Genomic DNA, 19,795 nt, shown 5'->3' with positions numbered 1-19,795 from the left:
CCACGGGAGGAGAGAAATGGGACGATAGCTTTCAGCTTTACCAGGATCTAAGGTAGATTTCTTCAAAATAGGAATTACCTGCGCCTGCTTCCAGGCGCTAGGTACGGAACCCGAGGATAGAGACAAATTGATAAGCTCACAAAGCGGGGGAAGACAGAGAGAGGAGGATTCCCTAAATTGTGAGGGCCGCAAAGGGTCTTTGGGCGAGCCTGATTTCACTCTAATAGCAAGCTTATCAACTTCTTCCATAGAAAGCTCTGGGAAATAGGATAGTGCCATGGAGGTTTTAACCGTAGCCGTACTATACTGCCGAGAGCCAGTAGAACTGGGAAAAGTGCGATAAATCCCTTCCACTTTATTGATGAAAAAGGTGGCCAGATCCTCGCAATGAGAGGGGGAACTGATCGCCGTATTGGAAGTTCTACAGGTGGCAAGGTCTTTCAGTGCTTTAAAAATAAGTTTGCTAGGATTGCTACTCGCACTGAACTCACGAGAAAAATACGAAGCCCGGGCCCTACAAATGGCTCTATGGTAATTTTTGGTGGTAGTGCGGTACACAGCTTTACTGACCGGGTCATAGGACTTACGCCACAGTCTTTCGGCTTGTTTGCAGGATTTTTTTAGTAGCCGAAGAGCGTCATCATACCATGGACTGGAGTGGTTGCGCTGTTGTTTGGTCAGAGTAAAGGGAATAAGTTTATCCAGCGCATTGGTAAGCCAGCTACAATAAGAATTGTAGCCGGACTCCACATCTGTAAAAGGGGCCAAAGGGACCTCGCCTAACAACTGGTGAAAATCTTGGAGTTTTAACTTTTTCCATGAGCGCCTAAGAATGGCAGGAGTAGAAACAGCTATAGGAGGATCACTAAGTAGAAGATGACATTCAATTAGGTGGTGGTCTGTCCAAGGCATCGGTCTAGGAGGTAATACTTTGGCCGATGTTATAGAGGTAAAAAAAGGATCAAGGATATGACCACCAATATGTGTACCATGTTGGACTAATTGAACGAGTTGGAGAGCCTCCAGGTCAGCACAGGTACTGCTGGCTACCGAAGGGCAAGGAGAGTCAAAATGCAAATTAAAATCCCCGATAATATTAAAATTAGCAGTTTTCAAGGCCAGAGAGCTAACTGCCTCAGGAAGGGCGGCTCTAAAAGCTGCATCTGGGCCGGGCGGCCGATAAATAAGTAGACCCGAGAAGGTAAAGTGCGGGTTGACAGATACCGAGAAATAGGCACTTTCACATCCCGCGATATCCATGACCTTCCAAGAACATGGATATCTAGTTTTAATCGCGGCAGCGATACCGCCGCCTCTAGAATCGCGATTGAGAGCATATATAGTATAATCTGGGGGGAGTGCCGAATTGATAGCTACTGATGCGTCATTATGTAGCCAGGTCTCTGACATGAAAAAAATGTCAGGGGCCTCGTCAAGTAAATCATAGACGTCAAGATGGTGTTTGACCAAAGATCTAACATTAAGATGAAAGATCTTGAAGGTTGTCGGCTCTAAAGACGCAGCAGAAGCAGGGCAAAGAATAAAGATAGGGGTCGGAGCAGGAAGCGCAAAGGAACAATCGGGACAAGTGAAAGGGCCAAGCAAAGGATACAGGGAGTGGTTTGAACAGGAGCCAGAGATGGGGCGAAAAGATAACAACTCGGATCTGGAATACATGGCTAATAAAATACAACAATAAACAACAGGCAAAGCTAAAGTAATCATAACATAAGTGAGATAGTAGAACCACAAAACTTCACAAAGGCTAAATATAGCCAAAGGTAGCACAGACAACAGAAGACGGGGGTTCGGGTATCCAGATATCCTTACAGAAGATCAACTCACCCGGTCATCCCTGCTTAAGACATCTAGAGCACGTTTAACTCTGATCTACATTTTCAAAGACTGAAAAAAAAAAACTGCATGAGAAGGTGTTTTTGCTTCTGTGAATGAATTAGTTTAGAAATTGTGCTGGAAAAACAAAGCGCTGTGGATTATTGTATCTCGCTCATGTACCTTGTTGTGCAGAAGAAAAGGCTTTGAATTACTTATAAATACTATGCCATGAATATACATGCTTTCTAAGCAGAATATCAAAATATAAGCCAATAATAAGTCATTCATAGAGTTGCAACAGAGCGTTATGCAATAGCGCATACATTAGAGGTGAAGAATTATAAGCTACAAGTGAACATGACATGGGGCAAGCTTGAGAGGGGACTGGGGAAACAGCATGACACATTAAAGACTTGAATGTACAGAGCATTATGAAGGAATAAAAATCGCAGAGTAGGAAAAAACTGGTATACCATGATTGCATTGAAGACCGATGGAAATTAGGCAACCTAGACAGATGATAATTACCTCTCATGTTTTACTCGAAGTTCCTCCAGTTCTGTTGGTTCTTGCTGGTCTGCCTGCTTCTCACACTGACTAGTCAACCGTTCAATACGCTGTTGCATCAATAAAATCTGTGATTCTGAGTAGAAAGTTAATGAAAAACTTTGAGCAGAGCGGTACGATTTCTAATTGCAATATATTAAGGCTCTCCTCTTGGCTTCAAACTAGAACTAAAAATCCCACCGAAAGGGAAACAGTCATCATCAATGTAAACATATCCACACTGAAACACCTGTACAACCACAAACTAAACTGCAATTCAAGGAAAGCGAGAGTGTAATTTGTATTCCTTCCTTAAGGGGTCAACACAATGTAACTTTGTTAAACAAGGTAGCAGCAAGAAAGACTGTTGTAAGATTATTTTGCTTTGGTTATGTTGTTTAATAATGCCACTAAAGTATTGTTTCTTCCTATTGTTCCCTCCAATTTTGTGTGCATGAATTAAAGATGCAGGGTTGAGAAGCAGGTTCTAGGTCTGATATAATTATTGTATATACTGCAAAGAATCTGGGAATAATAAAATCATAGCTGATCTTTTGGCAGTGTAGAATTGTTTCAATGAATGGTAAAGTGGCTAGCTCATAAAAATCATGGCCAATATATACTATCACATTTACTCATCTAGAGAGTGAGCAAAACTCGTTGATACATTAATCTCCTTTTACAACAAGCCAGTATTGATGACAGGTCAACTGCCAACCACCACAAGATTTATACATGGAGCGCAAGATGTAGAGAAAGGTACCCCTGCACATGAGGTAGTGATGAAATTACTTTCCTCATTCTAACAAAATTAATAGCTACAAGGTGTCCCATGGTGATGTGCAACACCTTCAGCTAATCTAGAGTTTTTACCCAACTTCACTTTAATGGTTGGCCTTTTGAGTCCATAGTTGGAATGTTCGCACCAACATTTCTAGTCCCAGAAGCGGGGTCTGTTACAAGGTCATGACATACTTAAAGTGAGACACTTGCCTAGAGGACACTTCACAGCTATGAATGTCCACCCAAAAGCCAGTCCAAATTAATGGAGTACTGCAAAGAATGCAGAAGAGCAGTGGCGAGCATGCTTAAAGCTTCAGCTTTAAGGTGTTTTAAAATGCAGGCCTACAAAGTAATCTGGCCAAATTCGAAACTGTAATGGTTTCACAAGGTGCTATGATATTGGCAGGGTTGACTACCCATACAATGTCAAAAGCTTCAGTAAGAAGAATGTGAATGACCTCCCAAATGTGTCCAGGAATGTTTATTAAACATGTAAATATAGCACTCGTTAAATCCATTAATAGTCATGTAACCCAAACAGAGTCCTGATAGTGTGTGGAAGAAGTAAGGAGAAGCAAGAGAGCAGTACACATACTTGCTGTACTTAAAACAGTCCAACATAAGTCCAACAGGAAGGCAGTCCATACCATGCATTACTACTTCTTTAAATTAGATATGTGCGTATTTACATTCACTGCAAAAAAACTATGTTTTGTAAACAGTGGAAAAACAATGTTTTGCCAATTTGTGGGGCTAAGCGGCTAACTAAACAAAAACACTGATTTAAAAAGGTTTGGAAAAGGCTTTGAAAATACCATTGATATTCACAAAACACAGAAAAACAGAGCCTAATTACACTACTGGTCAAACAAGCTAGAACTAACAAGAAAATGGGGACAGAGATGATTTTGGCATAGCTTAATCTTGTGTTGGTGTGATGATTGTAAGAAAGTGCATTATTATTTGGGGTTGGACAAGAGCCCACCTCACATAAGGCCATCAACTGCTAGGTCACAAATTAAATAAACCTGTGCTCAATCCCTGGAAACCACACAAAGACGACAAGCTTAAACCAAAACCAATGAGTAAAGTACTTAATAAGTACATACACTGCAGAAAAATTCACACAAAAGACACCAGGACAGACAATTTGAGGCAAGGTTGAAAACACCAAGTGGATTGGTCCCAGTAAATGTCTGGAATTCAAAAGATTTTCAAGTCCTACTGCAGAAAGGAACATTGACACATTTTGAGGAGACAAATCCTCCCAGATTGGACCATCGCTAAAATTGTAGCGGTACCGTAGAACCTAAGTCGAGCTAGTCCCACCTGAGCTTTTAGAGACTTTGTAGTAGGCTGGCTTAGTATATGGTGGATGCTTATTTAAGTGAAGCACCTTGTACTAATCCAGGCAGCCCTTATGGTGATTTTAGTGGTCTTTGATCACCTTTGAAAGCTCTTAAAGTGGTAGCTGTGGAGAGCAGCCTCAAGCTTATCTTGTGGTGTGTTAGGCAGCTTGTTTCACCAGTTGTGGAGTGTTAAGCAGCTTGTTTCACCAGTTCTAATATTAATGTAGTGTAGGTTAAATGGAAAAGAACCACAAAGTGTAGATATAGAGGTCTATTTATTACACATCACTAAAAGAATTGGAAAATTTCCCAACTGGAAGTATAAACACAAAGACACAATACTAATGTAATTGCTATAAGGTAAACACCACAAAATGTTGTGGTCTTCAGTGGGAGACCAAACCATATATTAAGGAAGTGAAATGCGAACTGCGACAAAGTCAAAACTTGGACCAGGAGACACAGTAGCTGGGGACACAAGTAACGACCCAAGACAAGGACCCAGGAACACCACGGAGGCTGTGTGCAGAGTGGAAACACAGGTGCCTGTCCAACAGACGTCAATGGGAAAGTTGCGTTTGCAGTTTTGGAGGAGGATCCTTCCCTGTGGACGCCGAAGAAACCTCATAGCAGACAGAAGGTTGGAGAGTCTCGCCAACCATGGGTACCCCAGGAACCAGGATAACAAACACATGTTAGACCACAATGGAGGACTTCAGGAAGATGCAGCTGGAGAAGACTGTGCAAGAGTCCGGTAGAATTCAAGGGTGGATTCTTGAAGTGAGAACCTGCCAGGAGAGAGCACAGAGTCTGCCACTCAGAAGTGACCTGGAGGCAAGGAAGAGCAGTGCGCACCGATGTCGGATGGGTTCAGAAGAGTGGACGGTGACCTTCTTGCTGCAGCGGTGGGGACAAGGCAAAGCTGAGCAAGACCAGAAGGAGCAGTCCACTAGCTGTCTCAAGTCAGAAATCGAGAAGCAGTAGGTTGGTGTCTGGCGGGAGCACCAACAAGCTGCAACAGGTGTGGAAAGCAAAGAAGGAGCAACGTTAGGACCAGCAAGGTCCAAGGGACTAATTTCTACTAGTGGGCAGTGAGGTCTCTGATGCGCACGGTCTAATGCTTTCAATAGCTAAGCCCAAATTCACAAAAGTTGCATCAAAGGGAACTTAAAACAGCCACCACCCCACGCTGTTAATACACAATTGCAGGCAATTGCTAAAGCTACACCAAGATTGGTTCCCTGAGCAGTAACTGAATATATATATATCTCTGTATTATACAGTCAAATTCCTGATCGTAGGTCCATAAAAAATTGAAAAATTTATGACAACAAATGTTAGTCTGCAGTCTGTCGTATTCTGTTCGGAAGAAGACTTATTTACACACAAATTCTCTGTTCTCAGATAATACAGCCGACACATGTTTTGTCTATGATATAATTTCCAAAAGACTTCCTCAGGGCTGTAATAAATAGATATACGATCACCATCTACCACATCTCTCAGTCAAAGTTAGGCCTAACCTCCACCAAAAGAGGGGAATAAGAAACTGAATCCGAAAAAAAAACCCACCCAAAATGTGCATACCACCTACCAACCACCAAATAAAGTAAATAGAGCCTGGTTAACATCATTAGATAAAATCATATGATGATCCAACACCTTTGTTTTCAAACAACGAACATTAAGAAAATCAAAACCTATTCATACATCAAACACAATAAGTGCATTCCAATGTGAGTCTAAAGGACAACCAAAAAACCCCATGCTCTACAACTGCCAAACTTAAGCTACTGACCTTGAGCAATATATTCATAATAAGCAACCACTTCTTCATTCATATATATCCCCATAAAACCTAATTTAATAAAAGGAGAACAAAACTACTAACAAATCCGGTCCTGGTATTAAGCTCTGTTCTATATTATTTATTAGTACATTTCATAATAACTAATCCTATTGAATTGAAACATGCACTTACCAAAATCCAAGTATAGTGCATCTCATTCAAGTAATTCGGGGTCAGTGTTAACAATCTTTCAAAGTAACCAATTCACGGACAGTCTTCTCCTGTCCAGTGTCTCCTAACACAAAAGAGACATAAGCCTTATTAGGAAGCTGAATCTCACTTCCTCAAGAACCTGCCAAGAGAGAGCACAGAGTCTATGCCACTCAGAGGTGACCTGGAGGCAAGGAAGAGCGTTGCTCACCGATGTCGGATGGGTTCAGAAGAGTGGACGGTGACTTTCTTGCTGCAGCTGTGGGGACAAGGCGAAGCTGAGCAAGACCAGAAGGAGCCGTCCACTAGTTGTCTCAAGTCAGAAGTAGAGAAGCAGTAGGTTGATGTCTGGCGGGAGCACCAACAAGCTGCAACAGGTGTGGAAAGCGAAGTAGGAGCAACTTTAGGAACCACAAGGTCCAAGGGACTCATCAAAAGCAGGAGAGTGAGCAGGCCCCGATCAAGCAGGGGAGCCTACTGGAGCAGAAGAAGACATTGAAGAGGACCCACAAGGCCTTAGTCACAAGCGTTGCAAGAGGTCTTCAAGCAGCTCAACAAAGGTGAAGACCCACGGTGCAGAGTATGCAGTGAGGACACTGTACTTGACAGGAAGGGATGCTGGAGCTTCTCGTTGCCCGAAGATCTCTGAAGTGCAGAGCAGACATGCCTTGGCAATGGCATTTCGACGCGGTGCACAGGGGTTCAGTCCCAGCAGTTCAAATGAGGGATACTGGCCTCAACATTGCAGAGAGGACAGGTCAGGCCTCAAAGGAGATGCAGAACCACCACCTGTGTTGCTGAGCCGTGGCATGTCAGGAGCAGCTGACCAGTGAGCTTCGTTGTGGTGCCTGCAGATGCAGGGGAGTGACTCCTTCACTTTAAGTGAGATTACTTCAGATGTCCTTGATGCCCACAGCTCTGCTGAAAATCATGGAAGTTTGAGAACCAAAAGGGGATAGGTCCATAAACACGTAGTGGGGGCTAGACCTTATATTTAAATTGCAAAAACACACAGTACCCACACCACAATTACTCATTCATTATTCTAGAAGGGTAAGAAACTAGTTTATTGTAACCACCCTTAGACAGCATTACTCTGTGTCTATCATTTTATGCTTTTTTTCAATTTTTCAAAAAATCATAACAGAATGAAGGACTACGTATTGAAATATTTACAAGACTAAATACACTTTGTACGTACATCAAAAGACAAACATTTACACACTAAAAAACGTTTCTGCATCAAACATTACAGGAGAGTTAGCCTACCTTACTGGAGTATCTTGTTCCTAAAGGTTTAAAGCGAGAAACCGCAGTCACCGTCCTGTAATAGAACGAAACGTCGATTTCAAACATAGATCTCTCAAAATTATTGAATGAATGCTCAGACCGCGTTAAGGAGGTGTTTGTAAATACCTGCTCCTCTGCCACAGCACGCCCGCACTCGGGTCTGCTTTCTTTCAATAAAGATGGCCGCCGCACGTTTGTTTTATACTTCCTGGTGCAAAATTGCATTATGGGACTTGTAGTCGCATTTATTCAAATCGCATATTCTAGGCGCCATAAAGACACATATATGCGACATGTTTGCCTATCCATTTTCAACTTCACGACACTAGGACGACTGGTCCAGTATTTAAGCGTGTACAAGCTACTAAGTTGCTTATATCCCCCTGGAAATCATTTTTCTTCATGTTTTTCATTGTAATATTTGTTGGTTGTGATGTAATTATAATTTTTTGTAATGTTTGATGCAGAAACGTTTTTTAGTGTGTAAATAATGTTTGTGTTTTGATGTATGTACAAAGTGTATTTAGTCTTGTAAATATTTCAATACGTAGTCCTTCATTCTGTTATGATTTTTGAAAAATTGAAAAAAAAGCATAAAATGATAGACACAGAGTAATGCTGTTACAATAAACTGGTTACAATAAACTGGTTTCTTACCCTTCTAGAATATTGAATGAGTAATTGTGGTGTGGGTACTGTGTGTTTTTGCAATAAAAATAATGGAAGTAGCACAGACAACGAAGATTTGCGGAACGAGACCAGAAGCAGCAAGAGCCTTCCTTGATGCAGTCTCAGTTCCAGTCGAAGTCCAGCAAATATCCAAATATCTAGACGGTCGAAGAGTGACGTGGTTTCAGCGTTGAGTCTTGTCCCAAGACTAATTGGAGGACGCACCAACAGGAAGGCCTAGGAAAGCGGTTTGGATGACTCAGGGGTCCCACCCAGTGGAGGGGCTGGACAGAGGGGAGGATACTCCCATGTCCATTGTCCAGTTTTGCGCCAGAGAGAGAGTCAAGGGCTCTCTGAACTGGCTCAAACCGGAGTATGCAAGGAGGGCCCCAAAAGTGCCCTTCAAAGCAGTCTGTTTGCGCTGGCAAGAACCCCACCCCAGCCCAATACACCAACTCCTGTCTGGGAGTAGGTCAAACCTCCCTATGACAGGAAATCTATTGTTCTACTTCCCTGTTTGAGCTCCACAGCAGGAGGTCAGAATCACGTCTGGGGGTCGGCAGAAGCACCAACTTGCTGGCAGACCCTGAAAGGCAGTTATCGGGAGTACATCAGGCTTCTCTGAGGAGCCCCTCAGTGCATGGAATCATACCTGCAACACTGGTAACGGTCTTGGGGTATGATTACAACTTGTTTGATACCAATAATGCCCCAGTTCGGCACAGCCACTACACATAGTAAGCCATAGCGTAATGACTGATGGCCACTATATGTCTCAAACAGCTGGCCGCACTTACAAAGCCTGGAGAATAAACTCCTGAGTCTGTAGGGGTGTCCTGCTGCTGCAAGGGCACCCTCACACTTATAACCCAGCACCCTGCCTGGAGGACTGAAAAGCCTGCCTTAGGGTTTACTTATAGGTTTAAATGTAGTGACCTTTGATATAAGAATACGTTTCTGTTCCAAGTGGTGCTAGCACCAACTTACACAGGCTGCAACGGCAGGGCTGTAGTCAAAGTTTGAGTGGTCTCTTATGGACGGCACAATACATGCTGCAGCCCTATACCTATGCCATGGGTACCTATTACCATATACTATGAACTTACAAGGGTACACTAATAGCCAATTGTGGATGTACAGAAGTACTTACCATAGTCAATTTACAGATAAAACAGTGAATGGGGTTCTGATTACCAGGAACTCAGACTAGTCACAAACAAGCGGAAAAAAAGCAGATCCAGCTTTCCTACAGTCAGTAAAAAATCTGGGGCTAGACTATGTCTCTACCAGATAAGGTGTTATTCAAGATAAGTAACTTGCTGATCTGATAGATACATCTAGCTGCAGATTGTGAGAAAGTGGCACTATATATACTGAACCAGAATAAGGTACAGTGTTTATAGAGTCCACAAACAGAGGTATAACAGAGGTTAAAGCCAGGTGTGACTACTCTCTAAAGTGGTAGCTTGGTCGAGCAGCAAGGCAGAACCAGAGGACAGTGTAAAGCATTTGTTGTACACACTCAGCAAAAGGTTTCACGCACTCAAGAACTGAACTCCAGGCCAATTGTTTTTATATCAAAGATATAGTGATTTTATTTTTAGAACCAAAAGATATCAAAATATACTCTTCTCAATATGAGAGGTCTCAGATGAATACTTTGCAGAAAAGACAATAAACTTTGTAAACACAATAGGTACAGGGGTTGCAATAGGCAACAATTCTACACACAATTTGAGCTAAATGGGTTTTTCTATATAAACACAGTTGATTACTTTTGTAGATTACTTTGGTAGTTCCAGGACTGGATCCTAGATTCAGTCCTGGGGTCTAAGCTGAAAACAATTTAGCGAAACAGTTTTAGCGATTGCAGTAATTTTTCAGGAATATAAAGCCATTTTAAAAGTACGCACTTAGAAACTTTTCAACATAAATCTGGCAGTGTTATCTAATGGGAGAAAATTCAGGTTGCAGGTAAAGTATGTTCGTTACTTTTGTAATCCAGTACTGGGCACCTGGGCCAGCACTGGGGTCTCAACTTAAAACAGGTAAGTAATATATTTCAGTATTTCGTATGATTTTTAAAGAATAATTCAAGTTTTCAAAAGTAGACAGAAGAAATTTCATAGAAAAGCAGACAATGGATTCCTATGGAGAAAAAAACAGGTCATGGGTAAACCCGGTTCGGATTACTATTGTGATTCAATACTGGGCGACAAGGTACAGTACTGGCTTCTCTCCTGATCACAGGTGGCCGAAGTCCCCGACCCGCTGAGACCCCCAGACGGGGCCGCTGGGCCCGAAGGTGCCGCAGAACCCGACGTAGGAGAGAGCAACCTCATGGCCATGAGGAAGCGCTCCATCTCGTCCGGCGTCACGTCCCGCCCAGGGACCGGTGGGTATGATTCAGGCTGCGACGCCTGCGACTCTGACGGAGCCGCGTGGGCGGTGTCACCCGAACCCCCGGCCACATCGCGCGAGCATAGGGGAGAGTCGGAAGAGCGATGATGCCTATACAACTTCTTGTGCTTACCTGAGGACTTCGAGCCCGAAGACCGATTGTAGGAAGGTGGATATCTGACTATGGTTACCCCCAAACTTTTTGCCTAGTCTTTAGCTGGTTTTTGACTTAGTTGGCCTGGGATCCTGCTATTCAGGGCCCCAGGCTAATTGCTCTCTCCTTAAAATGGACTCCATGTACCTTAGGTACATTACCAATTGGAACTGGTTCACCTTATTGGCCCCTGTAACTGTGTACCCTAGTTACCCAGGGCATAGGTGGTTCCAAGGCCTACCAGGGGCTGCAGCACGTATTGTGCCACCCCTGGCCTGGCCTCCATATTTGACACAACTGGCTGATCACTCAGCTGGGGTAAGTCAGTGTAACCACCCCTTACTTAGGTGTAGTATGCCTATACCTAACCTAAAATGGACACATATGTACCTATCAGCCACTCCTATAGAAGGCCTCATCAATCCTGGAGGCAGAGTGCTTGGGAATATGTGAGATAGTGCTCTGGCATGAGCTGAGCCAGTCTGCAGCTTTCGGAACCATGTCTTTTAGCTGTTTCATGATACTGCCATACCATATACTCTTAAGTGCATTATGAACCTCGCGGTTAAATGCTATCTTTGGTTTGGCTTTATCAAAACATGTCGAGTAAGGTGTCATACGAATTGGAATACTACCCCCTCGCCAGTTCTGGCGACGGGGGTAGCATTCCACCCTTCTAGAGGGACACGTCATGTACCTAGCCTGAACCCCGGTTAAAGTTAAACAGAGCCTCAGCATCACAAAATGGATGCTGCCACCACAGACAAGTCTGACCTCCTGCTGCTGGGAGTCCTTCCAGCGAGGGCAGCTTGGACAAAGGGTTTCCTGCCTTGGGAGGTGCTAGCACCACCCCAGACAGGATTTTGTGTATTGGGTAGGACAGGGCTGAATAGAATCAGACATGCCTGGGGCACACAAGGTGTCCCTGTGCATAGGCCAGTTCAAACCGGTGCTGGGGCCTTCCAGCCCCAGTCCTGGCGCGAAACTGGACAAAGGAAAGGGGGTGTAACCACCCCCCTTCCTGGTTCCACCCAGAGGAGGGACCTAGTAGGTGATCCGGCCCCCCAGATTCGAATAAGAGTGGGAGCTGTGTCCTGAGACTTCAGATCATCCTGAATCAACTTGAAACAAAGACGACGACTGGACTTCGACATTCTGCTGCACAGAAGACTGAAGAGCATCTCCCTTGTGGCCTAGGAGTGGCCACCCTGTGAACACAGGCACCATCCAGCAACTCGACGTCTGCTTTGCCGCCGCCTCCCGCCGGAGCCCGAGCCCAGAGCCCAGAGCCTGACAAGACCCAGACTCCCAGACTTCTCACAGCCCGATCCACAGTCCCTGCAAAGAAGGGACCCGTGGACCGAGAGACGTGGGACCGGACCTCTTGAAAGACCCCCGAGAAGCTGACTGCGCAGTATCCGAGGCACCCTCGACATTGTGCTTTGGGGTTTGAGAAGCCCCAACCTCGAGCAGCCCTTGCACCGAAGATCAGCCCCCCAGCATCTCCACGATCTGCGTGGGGCCCTTTTGCACTGTGCCACTCGACGCGCCATCCCGGCCACTTGCCACGTGGCTAGCGGCCATCTTGGCCACGAAAACGACAAACTACACCTCTGGTCTGGTTGCTCCAGATTGGCCCTTGCTCCCCTGAAAAGGAGCACCCGCTCTGACCTTGCTGGTCCGAGTGAGAAGCTTGAATCACTTCCTGCGTGGCTTGCTTTAGCCAAGGCCTGTTTGCTCCAATCAAGTTGCCGACACCGCCATCAGCGAGAGCCTACGTGGGACAGCTCGTGGCCGACTTCTGGACGTCCTTGACCTCTTCGTGTCCTCTGCTTTCAGGTCTTCACCTCTTCGGATCCACCCTTGGATCCACCGGAACTCTTCACATCGAGCCGCCTGCAGCATCTTCAGCTCCAAGCACCATCGACCTGCATGACGAAACGCGACACTACTTCGACCCTGTGCACCCGCTTCCTGTGGGTGAGGTAACTCAGCAACGCCGGTGTTCCCACACTGGTATATACCTCTAGTATCTGTGTTTAAAGTTTCATCCTTCTAGGTCACTCGGAAGGTTCCTTAATAACTAACTTTGTAACTTTTACGCACCATTGACATTGCATTTGTAAAGCGTGCACTTTACGCACTGCACCAGAGTCCCGCGGGCCTTTCCCAGACTTCTTCACTGCTAGTCCCGAACAGCTCCAGCGATTTCCCAGGCACTAGGCCTCTTCACTTTCCCCATAGTGGTTCTTATACCACTATTTTAGTATATGGTTTAGGTGGCCCCTAGGGCTCATCCATAATTGTGCAACTTTTGTATATTTAAACTGTGTTTTGTTTTAACGCATTTGATTCTGTGCTCATAAAGAGTATCAGGGTTATTTGTAGAAATAAATCTATATATATTTTCAATATATATCTGTGTGGTGTCCTTTCATTTGGTATTCAAGGGATTGTGTATGGTAAAACAGCTTGCTTCACATGCCTTTACAGAGTTTAGCCTAAGACTGCTTAGTCCATCCTACCCCTAGGATAGCTTGTCTATAAGGTTGACTTTACAACCTGCACCATAAGGGTTGCTTGGCATGGTACAAGGTGATCACTAGAACTAGTGAGCATCATATACCAGGCCAACTTCTCACACCGATGATGACTCCCGGAGCTATGTTGGCTCCGACCCCACGACCGGTCCCTCGACCTCCGTCCGGACCGGGACCTCGTGCGGCGCGGGGGCCGACTGCCAGAGCTCGAGCCGCTTGCGGGATCGCTCCCGCCTAGCTTTGGACGTCAGAGCTCGGCAGTCGGGACAGGTCTCGCCGTCGTGTTCGAAGCCCAGACAGTAAAGGCACCGGCGATGGTAGTTGGTAACCGACAGTCGGTCACAGTCTTCGCAGGGTTTAAACCCGGGCATCCCTACCGGCACCGTCTGAGTCGTGTAGACTTCGAAAAGGATCAAAAATGATCGAAAAAGTTTAGTCAAAAATTGACTAAGGGTACCACTTTTTCAGGATCGGCGCTTGCTGGCGCGGAAAAAAGAAGAACTGACGTCAGCGCGCGAGGGCGGCGTCTAAGTACTCCGGCGACGTCATCCCGGCGCCAACGACGCCGACGACGGACGCGGAGCCGCAGACGACGCCTACCGACGCGCATGGGTACTGCTACGCAAAAATGTCTGGATCCAGTCTGACGCCTGGGGATATTCTAAGGTAAGGAATCTAATACTAACCGGTTTCTTTCAGATGTAGGGTTTCCTGCCAGTCTTCCCACCAGAGAGGGGGTTAGAACTGGTGGGGGCCAGTTGCTGAGTACAGCAAATGGTCTGGAGAAGCTCACAGAGGCGGCATGCCTTTGAAGCTTCCCCCTGCCCATCCTGGGGGAGAAGACCTAGCACCTCGCCCAGGATGTGCATTGTTGCAGGCCCAGGAGAGCAATGGGCTCTCCATCCAGGGGTCCAGCAACATGTCTGCTGTGTGGCAGCCTCTGCAGCCACTCAGCCCAGACGTGGATTGTAGGTTAGGTTTTATGGGGGCATCTCCAAGATGCCCTCTGGTGCGATTTACATTAAATCTCACACTGGCATCAGTGCAGGTTTAATGTGCTGAGAAGTTCGAGACCAAACTTGTCAATATTCAGTGTAGCCATTATGGTGCTGTGGAGTTCGTAATGACAACCTCCCAGCACCATATACTCTTAATGGCATCACTGCACTTACAGTGCCCAGGAACGGCCCTGGATACTGTATGGGCACATGGCTCATGCACCTGTGCCCACACCTCTGGCATAAGGCGCCCAGCTAGAGGGGTGACTGAAGTATGACAGGAAAGTGGGTTCTGTGGGCATGGTACACAGGGATGTGTGCCATGTCAACTCTTTGTTTAGTTCTGTACTTAGACACTCAGCCTGCAAAGGCAGTGTGTGGGTGTCAGGGTACAAGGGTGGCACAATAAGTGCTGCAGCCCTCAGGGTCTTCTCTGTGTACCATTTACTGGTGGCCAGAGATGCCAATTGGGTTTTAGTTTCAACACAGTTTTAGGGAAGGAACACAGGCCTTGGGTAACTGGTTGGCAGGAGCCCAGGGCAAACTCAGTTAAAGCACATCGGCAGTTCAGAAAAAAGTGAGGGCATACCAATTCAAGAAAGATGGCACTCACACAGATTTCTTGCCTTCGAGTAGATACTCAAGCAAGACCATCCCAGGAGGAGGGACAAAGGACAAGTTTAGACCAGGAAGTCCTGCAGGACAGAGCGGCCAAAAAGACCATCCCAGCGGAGTTGACTGTCCAGGCAGCAGTGCTTAGTGAACATGTGCAGTTATGCCCATATTCCTGCCTGAAAAATGTCAAGGACTGGAACACCACGTTGCAACGCTGTGGCCACTACCATAGCTCTTAAGGCTTCAGGAGGTGGTTTTGTGGCCAGAGCGTAGCAAGTTTTGATGCTCAAGACGACGACCCATTGTGAGGTAGTCCCCTTCTGCCCCGCACAAGCTTTCTTTGATTTTTAAGATTTGGCTGTCCACCCAGAACTACTTAGTGCTGTCAAGGTAAACTAACAACAATTTTGGAGTCCAGATGGAGTTACTCTTCCTCTTCAGAGCGGTGCGGAGGACCAAACAAAGTGGGCAAGGTGACGGATTGCCCCACAAGGAACGGTGTTAACACTTTCAGTAAGAAAGAGACCCTAGCGCGAAGCACCAATTTATCAGGCAAGCTGGTCACATAAGAAGCCTTGTATGACAGCCTGCAATTCACTTGCCCTCCTGGTGGAAGTTACAGTCACTAAAAAGGCAGTTCGGGTGGAAAAGCAACCGGAGGGGAAGTTCTTGAGAGGTTCGAACAGATGCAAATCAAAGGTGAGAACCAAATTAAGGTCCCAGTGAGGCATGATGAATGGGGCAGGTGGGAACATGTGTACAAGGTCTTAGGAAATCTATTTCCAATTGGGGATTTAAATGGAGAGGGTTGGGTCTGTGCCTTGTGAAGGCAGACGAGGCTGAAAGGTACCCTTTGAGAGTGTCAAGAGAAGAGCCCTGCTTGGCAAGAGTCGAAATGAAGAGAAGGACTTGCGAGGTTAGCAGAAAGAGGATCAATAAACCGTTCGGAACAATATTTTAAAAATATCTGCCACTGGCAGGCGTACACAGTCTTGGTAGAGGGAAGCCTGGCTGCCATAACCACATCAGATTTCAGGAGGAAGATCGAATGCTGTCAACTGGCTCCGGTCAATCTCCGCACAAGGCGTAGAGTTGAACGGATACGGTGGAGGACACTCCCATGCTGCTGCAACAGAAGGTCCTTTCGAAGAAGCAGCCTGATCAGAGGATATAGGCTGGGGATTCCAGACTCTCCTTAATCAGTCTGAAGCCACAAGAATGAATTGGGCCCAGTCACTCCTGATCTTCTTGAGCACTCTGGACAGGAGTGGATTTGTTGGAAAGGCACACAGGAGCCTGAGCACCACTCAAGACCAATTGTCGCAGAGTGCTGCCTTGGAAACTCCAGCACGCAAACTAGCTGACATTGCGCATTCGAGGTGGAGGCAAATGGATCTACCGAAGGATCTCTCCAATTCTGAAAGACCATGCACCAACTCCGGATAGAGACGCCATTCGTGATCCGCTAGACTTGGACGGCTGAGTTAGTCCGCCCTAGTTTTCAGGGAACCTGCCAGGTCCTCAACCACCAGCCTTACTGTTCCAGCCATGTCCAGTGACAGAGGGCATCCTGACAAAGGGTCCACAACCCCACTGTGCCCAGTTTGTTGCAGTACCATAAAAGATCCATAAAAGAATTGGAATTAATGAATGAGACACTAAAAATGACACTTCAATGGTTAATGGCAAACCACCTGAAGCTGAATGCACATAAAACAGAGTTCCTATTAATCTCTCCACCAAAGAGGAATATAGAAATAATGGAATGGATGAAAGTCGCGACTGCGCTAAACTGTACCCCTACCCTTGTCAACTCAGCCAAATCACTAGGAATCATCTTAGATGAGAATCTAGACATGAATGCCCACATTAACTCAATGGCGAAAAGTGCCCGATTTCACTTGAACTACCTAAGAAAATTGAAACCTTTCATCACAGAGTCAGACCTCAAATTGGCAATCCAATCCTTAGTTATCTCGAGGATTGAATATGGGTGCACCACCTTGGCTGGATTACCAAAAATGTCCACAGGACCATTGAAAGCCTGCCTTAACGCTGCAGCAAGACTTATCACCGGAACTAGGAAATATGACCATATATCCCCACACCTGAAAGCATTAAACTGGCTACCATATGAAGCAAGAATCCAAATGAAGTTAGCATGTATCACACATAAAGCATTACACGACAACACCCCAAGATATCTTACAAAGAAAATTCAGTTGTCTGGTGGCAACCGAACATCTAGGAGTGCTGGGGAGCTGCTACTACGACCAGCATTCTTCCGAAAGAAAAAAACTTATGACAGAGCGTTCTCAGGAGCGGCCCCCAGAATATGGAACTCACTCCCTCCAAACATCAGGAAGATCCAGAATCTGGTAACATTCAAACGGGAAGTGAAGAGCCTGCTGATGAATAGATACATTACTTAATGAAGATCACTGATCTTGGATCTGCTATAATACTGCCTTAGTACAGATCATGTACGCTATCAAAATAGGAGGCTCAGACAATACTATAATGGAATATGTATCCTAGGATATGGGAACAACCCAAAGCCAACAGGAATGGAGATTGGATTGAACAGAAGAACAATATCTTTCATGAATCTATACAGTGCTACCTCATACATGAACCTATACCGTGCTACCTCATATTTGTTATATATACATGTCTTGTATTTTATTTAATCATAGCTTACTTACTTTTGCTAACGTCACATGTGTTACGAATTTATATGTCATCTACCTCACTGCGATTGCTTGCTAACGACGTATACATATGTAACCGTGTTTCCTTTTACTACCTCATGTTAAGCGCTCTGATACCTACGGGTCTTGTTCGCGCTATACAAAACTTTATAATAAATAAATAAATAAATAAATAAATACCATATGGCGCTGGGGTTGTCCGTTAACACCTGAAACCGCTTTCCTTTGCTGGAAGGAAGAAAAGCTTTCAAGGTCAAGGGAATCACTCCGAGTTCCAGCAAGTTGATGTGGAGTCCAGATTCTACCTGAGACCAGAGTCCTATGATCGTCACCTCCTCTGAAAGGCCAACCCATAAGTAATGCATCTGTCACTGTGTGATCCGGTTGGAGAGGAGTCTGCCTCCGACCAAATCAAGGTTGGTCAGCCATCACTGCAGATCGTGAGCAGTTCCCTCTGAGATCTAGGCCATGTCAGAATGATTTCCCAGACGCGCCCCCTGGCCCTTTAGGTCTCACTGCAGAGCTCACATATGCCATCTCCCATGTGTCACTAGCAGGATGGAGGAGGCCATGATGCACATCAGCCTCAGTCAGTCTCCTAGAAATCCAGGATAGAGGCTGAAACATCAGTAGCATAGCCTAAAGAACAAGTTACTTCCCTTCGGTAACGCTTTTTCTGGTAGATACTATATCTGCCTGTGGATTCCTCACTTTGTGAATATCCCCTTGCGTCAGCAACATTCGGAAATTCTTTTTGTAGCTTCGCGCCGACGTGGATCCGGACGTCACAGAGGCACAGCACCGCTCGCGACTCCGCTGACGTCACCGACGCCTATAATAGGCCCACGCCGGCGTGATGACATCAGTTCCGCCCTTTTTTCCGTGCCTTCGAGGCACACGGACGGACCGATGACAGACATATACACAGTATACGCAGTATAGAAATCAAGGTAACACACAGTGTGAAGCAAATGCAATAAAACATTTGAAATAAACAACTCCTTGACAATAAAATACATTATAGAAACTCTGGCATAGAAGAGTGGACAACGGGGAGGCGGGTGGGTCAGTGAGGAATCCACAGGCAGATATAGTATCTACCAGAAAAAGCGTTACCGAAGGTAAGTAACTTGTTCTTCTGATAGATACATCTGCCGTGTGGATTCCTCACCTTGTGAATAGAGTCCCACAGCAGTCCCCACTCCCGGAGGAGGGTGTCCACTCTTCTAGACCAGGAAATCCTGAAGGACAGAGCGTGCAAAATGACCTTCCCTCCTCACCTCGGAATCCAAGCAGTAATGCTTCGCGAAAGTGTGGAGGGAAGACCAAGTTGCCGCTCTACAAATATCCTCAACAGGCACACCTCTAGCCAACGCTGAGGTTGATGATTCAGCTCTCGTAGAATGAGCCCTTATACCCTCTGGAAAAGCAGCCCTGGTCCTAAGAACCATTCGATCAGCATGAATGGACAAGAAAGGGGGCTTGTGACTAAGAGCTTGAAGCTCACTTACCCTCCTTGCCGAGGTTATTGCAACGAGGAAAACCGTTTTGAAAGTCAGAAGCCTCATAGGACATTTGTGAAGAGGCTCAAAAGGAGCACCCATTAAAAATGCCAAAACAAGATTTAAATCCCACTGAGGCACAATAAAAGGGGTAGGAGGGAACTTATTCGTGAGGCCCTTCAAAAACCTTAAAACTATAGGAGATTTAAAAAGAGAAGGCTGGTCAGGCAAACAGATAAAAGCCGACAGCGCAGAAAGATAACCCTTCACTGTGGCCACAGCAAGCCCTTGCTGTGCCAGAGAAAGGGCAAACTGGAGAACATCAGATAAATGGGCCCTCAAAGGGTCTATAGACTTCTCCCTGCACCAAGTAACAAATTTAGACCAACTATAATAGATGGAC

At 45.7% G+C, this 19,795-nt stretch overlaps 1 protein-coding gene across 11 annotated transcripts in view; it reads right to left on the bottom strand.

The window, feature by feature from the left end:
- Positions 1 to 19,795, bottom strand: part of NUMA1 (nuclear mitotic apparatus protein 1) — an 832,005-nt gene that overhangs the window by 544,401 nt on the left and 267,809 nt on the right. For all 11 annotated transcript variants that reach the window (XM_078658631.1, XM_078658637.1, XM_078658630.1 and 8 more), the window contains exon 10: positions 2,365 to 2,479. In XM_078658631.1, the coding sequence (XP_078514757.1) occupies positions 2,365 to 2,479 (115 nt within the window). The remainder of the gene's footprint in view (positions 1 to 2,364; positions 2,480 to 19,795) is intronic.

The sequence above is a fragment of the Lissotriton helveticus genome, chromosome 8 (assembly GCF_964261635.1).
Source record: "Lissotriton helveticus chromosome 8, aLisHel1.1, whole genome shotgun sequence".
Taxonomy (NCBI): Eukaryota; Metazoa; Chordata; class Amphibia; order Caudata; family Salamandridae; genus Lissotriton; species Lissotriton helveticus.
Note: the sequence above shows the minus strand (reverse complement) of the source record. Positions and strands in the feature narration are given on the sequence as shown.